Source organism: Nicotiana sylvestris, chromosome 12, assembly GCF_000393655.2.
Source record: "Nicotiana sylvestris chromosome 12, ASM39365v2, whole genome shotgun sequence".
NCBI classification, from domain to species: Eukaryota; Viridiplantae; Streptophyta; class Magnoliopsida; order Solanales; family Solanaceae; genus Nicotiana; species Nicotiana sylvestris.
In genome coordinates, this window is record NC_091068.1 from 99,353,918 (window position 1) to 99,362,088 (window position 8,171).

The 8,171-nt window shown below is 39.3% G+C and overlaps 1 protein-coding gene across 1 annotated transcript; it reads right to left on the bottom strand.

Annotated features, from left to right (window-relative positions):
* Window positions 1-3,484: 3,484 nt before the first annotated feature.
* On the bottom strand, window positions 3,485-7,970 carry LOC104238091 (IQ domain-containing protein IQM6-like). Its single transcript, XM_009792368.2, has 9 exons — window positions 7,748-7,970; window positions 6,365-6,907; window positions 6,163-6,277; window positions 6,016-6,081; window positions 5,845-5,933; window positions 5,662-5,749; window positions 4,901-5,140; window positions 4,703-4,804; window positions 3,485-4,454 (listed from the first exon to the last, which is right to left on the bottom strand). The coding sequence occupies exons 2-9, from the start codon at window positions 6,838-6,840 to the stop codon at window positions 3,693-3,695; spliced, it is 1,938 nt and encodes a 645-aa protein (XP_009790670.1). The 5' UTR covers window positions 6,841-6,907; window positions 7,748-7,970; the 3' UTR covers window positions 3,485-3,692.
* Between the last annotated feature and the right edge of the window lie 201 nt (window positions 7,971-8,171).

Here is an 8,171-nt window from a genome sequence, read left to right on the forward strand (position 1 = left end):
ACCAGGCAAAATAATCCATATTAGCTTTAAGAAATTGAATAAGTTTTTTCCTGAGCTCGGAAGTTAACCCCGTGCCTAGGTATACCTTTCAATCAGGCAGATGCTAGATCAATATGATTTGTTCTAGCTCTTCGACCGTTGATTTTGTAGCGTTAGAATTATCCGGGATTATGAATGATCGAGGTATCATACAGTCATCATCCTCGTAAGTTCCATGTTCCTCCGGTTGGGTCGAGGCTGGTGACTGTGGTTGCTATTTGGCCTCTAGTTTTCCCTTCGACTCTGATCCCTTTGCTGATGAAAGTGCCAATACCGATATCACTTTGTCGATTACAAATATTTCCTTGGTGGCAGGTTGTTCCCCGTACACCGTTTTGACTCCTTCCGATGTTGGGAACTTCAAAACTTAATGAAGTGTCGAGGGTACTGCCCTCATGTTATGGATCCAAGGCCTTTCGAGCAGTGCGTTGTACCTCATGTCACCCTCGATCACATGAAACTTTGTTTCTTGGATGGTCCTGGCCACATTTACTGGCAAAATAATTTCACCTTTGGTGGTTTCACTTGCCATGTTGAAACCGTTAAGTACTCGGACTACGGGCAAAATTTGATCTTGTAAGTCGAGATGCTCTACGACCCTTGATCGAATAAGGTTGGCCGAGCTACCTGGATCAATCAAAACACGTTTAACTTGAATTTTACTCATAAGGGCAGATATTACAAGTGCGTCGTTGTGAGGTTGTTCGATCCCTTCTGCATCCTCGTCATTGAAAGACAAGGTCTTTTCTGGTAAGTAGTCTCGACTTCGCTTTTCCCTTGTAATCGTCACCTTGGTGCGCTTAAATACGGGTCCTTGAGGAATATCGACCCTACCAACGATCATGTGAATCACGTGTTGTGGCTCCTCCTGCTCGTTCTATCTGTTTGAATTTCTATTTTTGAAGTGATTGTTGGCCCGATCACTTAAAATTCCCGAAGGTGCCCCTCGTTGAACAGTTGGGCTACTTCCTCCCTTAATTGTCTACAATCTTCTGTTTTATGACCAAAGGTGCCATGATACTTGCATATTTGATTGGAGTTTCTCTGGGCCGGATCGTTCTACAGAGGTCGAGGCCATCTAGTATCCTTGATACGTCCGATGGTTGAAATAATGGCTGATGCATCTACACTGAAGTTATATTCTAACAATTGTGGAGCTTCTTTGGGCCCGGTATCCATGTCAAAACCACTCTTGTTCATGAGTCCCCGTGAATTTTGACTTCAATCATTTCTTTTCTCATTCTGTGCAAAGCTTCGCCTAGGCATGCTGCCTCTACGGTCTCCATTGTACGGTTGATATCAATCTCTATTCGATCTTGGCTCTCGACCGATATCCCTCTTGATTCTATCCACGGGCTTGTTAGGATAAACGGACCCGGAAGGAGTCCCTAGTTGATCATCCTCGACCCTGATCTTTGACTGATATCGATTATGTACGTCGGCCCAAGTGACAGCTGGGTACTCGATCAAATTTTGCTTCAACTGCTATGAAGCTATAGAACTCCGAGTGTTCGGACCTTGAGTGAAAGCTTGAACAACCCAGTCATCGATGACCGAAGGCAAATCCATTCTCTCCATTTGGAACCGAGATACGAATTCCTTGAGCATCTCATTGTCTTTCTACCTTACCTTGAAAAGGTCCAACTTTCTTATTGCAACTTTAATGGCTCCGGCGTGTGCCTTTACAAAAGAATCTGCAAGCATAGCAAACGAATCAATAGAATTAGGAGGTTATGATACCATATCATGGCACCCTTCGATAAAGTCTCCCCGAATTTCTTCAGCAATACGAATTCAATTTCATCATCTTCCAGGTCATTTCCTTTGATGGCGCACATATACGAGGTGACGTATTCATTTGGATTAGTCGTCCCGTTATACATAAGAATCTCAGGCATATGGAACTTCTTGGGGATTGGCTTCAGAGCCGCACTCGGTGGGAAAGGTTTTTGCACAAACTTTTAGAATCTAGTCCTTTCAATATCGGTGGTGCCCCCGAGATTTGGTCGACCTTAGAATTATAGTTTTCCACCTTCTTATCATTTTCCCTGATCTTCTTTTCCCCTGTCTCGATTTGCTTCATCAACTCTTCGAGCATTTTTAGGATAGTGGGATTTGTCTCTGATTCCTTCTCATTCGATTTTCTCGAAGTCAATTCGACCCTGTGCACAACTTCTTGGGACGGCTAGAGTTTGACCATGCTCGGCGTGTGGTTCTGATTTTAGAGCTGAGTTATTGCTGCCTGCTGGGCCTGCAATTTTTAGAAGATTACTCGCAAGTTGATCTCGCCATCTTCACCGTCATGCATATTCTGAGTAGCTAATCGGGTACCCCCACAAACGCTGCTTTCGGGATCGACGACCACATTTCCATTGATGGCTACATGTGAATTGACGTCGATTGGGTCAGCAACCGGAACTCCATCGAGGCCAGCAGGGGGTGCAATGTTCTCATTCTCGCCGTGTTAGCTGAGATCATTGTCAATGTGTTGAGGTGCTGACTGAGAGTTAGACATCTTTCAATCTATAATAAAAGAAACTTCAAAGAACGAGCGTAAAATAGTATGTGTTACGAAAATTTGTACCAGGCAATCACTATTATCCTTAGCCCCACGGTGGGCGCTAAACTGCCTACCCTTAAAATTGGATAACAATTAAACTTATAAGTGGTTTTAAGGATATGTGATTTCACTTGGCACAAACTGAGAAATATAAGTATTAATGTTAGAAATTAACTGTAAAATAAAGCAAACCAATATAATGAGCAGTTATGACCTTCGAGCTAGATCGCCCTCGAACCAACAGAATATGCTAACAAATGAGTATGGACTGAACAACAGAGCTTAAGAGAGAAAATGTAATGTATTGCTTTGTTATGCGTGAATATCCTGCTTACAAAATGATTAGAACCCCCTTTATATAGTAGAAGAATTCTACTTATGGTACAGTTCTAAATACAGAAGGAAATCTCATGATTGGCTAAATGTCCGGTCTTGACTCGATACGTGCCGGGATTTCCGCCACGATCCTTGCCCGATCACGGGTATCTCGGCTTTCTGTTATTCGGTTTGGCTGGCTTCCTTCGATCTCGCTCGGTCTTTATCTCGCTTCGGTCTCGATCACGACTGGTCTCGATCTTGATCGATCATCGACTTATGAGTTTAGCAATCCATCTCTGTGCCATGGTTCGATGCTATACGAGGTCGAGCCTTGGTCTGCCATCCCGATTTCGACTAGCCATACAAAATTAGGGAAGCCAGATTCTAACCGTATACAGTAATCAAATTAAGATTATTACATATATAAAGGTGCTGTAAGCCTCAGAATGATCAGCATTTTTCCTTGGTTTGACTTGTGATATTTTCCAAAGTCTCAATTCTTTAAGGTAAAAGAAAGAACAAGCAATCAGATGAACACAGAGAGTAAGGAGGAAGAGAGAAGAATACTAACTGATAAGAATTTTGACTTCATTTGATCTCTTTTTTCCTGCGTATCTACAAAAGATTGGGAGTAAAGAATGAATATGTCCGACTTTACAAAAAACTGTATAGGAGTTTGTAAAGAATGATCAAGAAAACAACATGATGAAACTTTCCTACTTCAGGGAAAAAAAAACAAAAAAAAATATCGTAAGAATGATCTGATATCTCCTAACTACTGATCACAATATTTTTGTATCTCTTCTACAAGTGGGGTTGATTGAAAGAATGCTGCTGATTCAGAAACAGGACGTCTTTTGCTTTCAGTTGTTTCTCTAGAAAAGATAGTAGGAGTATGACGTTGAGCAGATTTAGGTGGAGTTGGAGATGTAGTTCTTGGAGACAAATACACCTCCTCCATAACGCGAAATTGGAGCTCTGTTGGATAGTCCCTCATGCATCCAATCCGAGGTCCAGCTCCCGTTGTCCATCTACAAGACAATTGATGAGCCAACTGGAATGACTTCGTTCTTCTATGTGTATTTATTCTCTTGATTATCTTTTCTGTGGGGATAGGTTCTTCATAATCTTCTTCATCTTCGTCATCAAATAAATTCTGCTTTGAAACTGATAGTTCTGTATCAGATAAATATTCTTCTGCTGTTTCATATCCATCTATTGGAGTATCCACAGGCTGTGTGTCGTTTTTTGATCCTCCCTGCTGGCCAGCCTTAGGGAACAACTCAAATACGTCTTGCCTTAGTGGTATTTGGACCGCAATTTGGGGTCTTAATCCTTGCGACCGCCTTGACAATGGAACTGAATTTTCTGCATCTTTGCAATACTTGGTAGTAGAATCAGTCTTCTCCTTGTTTGAGTGTTTGGTGGTGCACTCTTCATTGGCTTGGCTAAAATCTGGTGCAGATAAGCTGTTACGAAGGCCAAAACCACCTTCCTTCCTAATAAAGTGTGCTTTCTCCTCATCACTCGGGGATTTCTGTAAAATAAGGAGTAAAGCTTAACAAGCTAAGCCACGACTAATTTAGCCACCCCAAGAGGTAACAGGATAAGTGTTGCAACTGATTTGTTAATTACATGAAGACTTCTAATTAGCTTGACAGCTGCTTCTCTTACACAAATGCTCTAAGCCAGTCCCCATAAGTTTATGGACAAGTTTATTGTGAATTATAAAGTGTCTTTGCTTATGGTTAAGTTTTAATCATTAAGAAAAATGTTGCATCTTACCTGGAGAACACTGACGTCAATGTTATGTTGCTCAAGATATGATATAAATTCTTCAAAATTCTCCTTTGTAGGGAGATAATGTCCGCTGTGCGGCCAGACAGCCTAGATCATTAAAAAAAATTAGATTCATTAAAACCAGGTTTAAGAAAAAACTTGTCGCAGATTTGGCAAAATTATCACAATTCATTGAATCTGTACCTTTAGAATACCATCTTCTACCACTAATCTGCCTGCAGATAATGTGGCTCCTCCAGCTAAGAAACTGGAATGCTGAAAAGTGCCTTTTTGCTTCATTCCAATATACAAGTCCTTCGACACGCTTAGCACAAAGATCCACTTGGTATCTTCAGGACCTCCCCTCGTATCAAGAAGCCTCCCACTCTGCTTATAAATGAATTTTCCACCCACAATTACAATTTCATATGCCTCTCTCTCTACCTGTAATTAGTCATAACTTGCAAGTTGCATTAAACATAATCTCCTGACATATCTTCTTACTTCATGCAGCTAAATAAATTATACTAATATCCTTAGAAGTGCGAATACTTATTTTAAAAATTTTCGAAGGATGTCACAGATTATCATGGCCGAGGGTCTACCAGAAACAACCTATCTACCTTCTCAAGGTAGGGGTAAGATCTGCGTACACACTACCCTCCTCAGGCGGAATTACACTGGTTTTTTTTGTTGCTGTTGTTGTTGTCATTGTCGTTGTCGTTGTCGATGTCGATGTCGATGTCACAGATTAACTTTCCACATCATATGTGAAGTAGCATTACCTACTACTGTCTATTAGGCACAACACTCTATTTTGGTTGCAATTTTCAAAACGAATACATAAAATCCCTTCGCCAATCCTTGCACAAATATCATATACCAGCCTAGAATTGAACCCCTTTTCTGTCATGTTATAAACTCATAAGAAAATCGGATGCCTTACAAAAGAAGATAAAACTCACCGGACCAAGATACTTGATGCATTGTTGATGAAGTTTTGATCTGGGGCACTTCTCAAGATTTACTTCTTTACCTTCACCTATGTCCAACCTGCAACATTTGAGGGGAAAACGTCTCATTTAGTGAAGTTGAAATTGATTTCAAGTTGTTTGTTTGAATTTCTTACTGATCCAAGATAATCTCACCAATAGAAGAAAGGTTGTTTACTGTCAGCTTGAAGCCACTTGGCGTAATAAAATTGAAGATTGTGACCATAGCGATGTCTAGGATCAATCTGTTTTCACAATCATTATATCAATGAAAATCTGACATTCTCAAATTTATTATCTAAACTTTGTGGAGAAAAGGGTACTCACTGCCTCAAGCCAATGCTGTAAAGCAAGCTTACATGCCTTTTCATCTTTGGACAAACCTTTACCAACCTACCAACGCAGACAATGTCCTAAATATCACAACTTAACCAAAAGAAAGAAAGATTCTAAAATCGTAAAATCAATCCATACCTTCGCAGCTCTAGTTAAAGCTCTTGACCAACGAGAAAAAGCGGTTTCGGGTTTCTGAATGTCAAAGAATGATATAGAACTATGCTTGAGTTCAACAGAATCTAATACCTTCCACCTGTAAATTTCACTCAAAATTAGGAACAAAACGAATCTACATTAAGGGAAAAAATGCACCTAATCATAAATGTTTAAACTACTATACCATCTCTGCTCAACTAGAATAGCACAATCCGCTAGCCGTCTTCGAGTACGAAAACTTTTGTACGTTTTCTGCAACTTTACTGCAGCCTCATCTCTTTGTTTCTCATATACTAATGGTAGCATGTTAGTAGTCTGGTCAGGCATACTATGCAAATTTTCAGAAACCTCTTCACTGCTCGTGAGGCTATCTGATCTATTCGACGTCTTATCACTCGCATCAAACGCAGGAGTCTTTAGTCCAATCTCGGCCTCCAATTCCCTCCTTTTATAGCTAAGAGTTCCTTCAAGGATCAACTTACCAGAACTGAGAGACTTCTGCATTTTTGACTGCTGAGAATTTTGTTCATTGAAATTAATATGATGTAACGTGGTCCTCGTACCATCATTTCCAAAACTCATTGTTCTCACTAAATAAGATTCGAACCGAGTATCTGAATCATCAAAATTGGCAAAGGGACAGGAATATGTTATTCCCATCTCCCAGCCAAAAATTTTGTAGGACTTCCTAGCTTGATCGAAATTCCCAAGTAAAGAAAACAACAATCTACAGAATTAAAGATAAAGTTATCAGACATTACTTTCCTCAATACTTCTCAGGTGATGATAATGAGCACAAATAAAGTTACACGACTAACTCGATACACTTGTATACAGAAAAATGTAGAAGTATCCAGAGCTGGATGCTCAACTTAACTCCTATTAATGCCCAAAAGAAAGCAACATTACCAAAGAAACATAGAGTTTTCAGAAGAGAAAAACTTAAATGGAGTAACATTACAATTTGCAATAGATGCAAAAGGAGAGAAAAAAGAAGCTAATGACAATCGAACATGAAATAAGCTAGGTTGTTCATGTTTTGAAATTTAGCTTACAGAATTGGACTCAATCATTTCTTGATGGACCGAATTACCAGGTAGCTGTGTTTGTGGGAGGTTGCAGGTAGGTACGCAAACTAGCCCGAAGACTAGCGTTTAAAAAAAAAAAAAGACACAATCATTCAATATGAAAGCCTCAATCTTGAAAGTATTTCCCCCAATAAAAATTTCATGGCAAGAAACTACAAGGTTCATGAAGCAACATCTTGACGGATAACTACTTTCTTTATGTAGGATTCATTGCTTAATACAATGCATGATTAGAAAACTTCAAAATCAAAGCTACAGAATCAGAAAACTCATTGGCAAACAAGAAATGCTGATGGACATCATGAGATGCAAAGACCAAATGATAAAAACAACAAAATGCATTGCTAAAAAGTGCCTGTAAAACAAGAAAAAATGGTACAACTTTTTACCTTTAATTTTCCATACCTATGAGAACGAAAAACTGGGTATAAATGTAATACTTCACAATGAAACAAGAAAATACATTAAAAAGGTAATACCTATGAAAATGATAAAATGTCCATCTTGGAAGGAGAAGGTAGAATCTTGAGAAGCAATGGGAATGAATAAAACAAAGATAAGAAACTCAGAAAGAGCAAGAATTTTTTTGACTGAGGGATGTAGACCAATTTGAGAGAGAACGCAAAATGTGGGGTTTTTTAAAACAAAATTGAGGAAACACAATGGCCATTTGTTTCTCTGTTTAAAGCATTCTTTTCTAGCTCACAAATTTACTGTAGTAATTTGTATTCAGAAAACAAAAAAATGGATAGTGATGTACGTTGACTGTCCTTTGCTCTTCAGTCCAACGATTAGACAATATTCATAGGAGAATGGGAAAGCAAGTCACTGGCTTGAGCATTATTATTGATGTCGTCGAAAAATTGACTGAGGGTGACATGTAATTTCTAGTTTTGAAGAAGC

What these genes read in the sequence shown, in the direction of transcription:
- LOC104238091 (XM_009792368.2), bottom strand. Translation starts at nt 6,840, where the DNA reads ATGGGAATAACATATTCCTGTCCCTTTGCCAATTTTGATGATTCAGAT. An exon ending in AAACAACCTTTCTTCTATTG is followed by an intron (nt 5,750 to 5,844) that starts GTGAGATTATCT and finishes CAAATGTTGCAG; the next exon opens with GTTGGACATAGGTGAAGGTA. An exon ending in GCATCAAGTATCTTGGTCCG is followed by an intron (nt 5,141 to 5,661) that starts GTGAGTTTTATC and finishes GACTAATTACAG; the next exon opens with GTAGAGAGAGAGGCATATGA.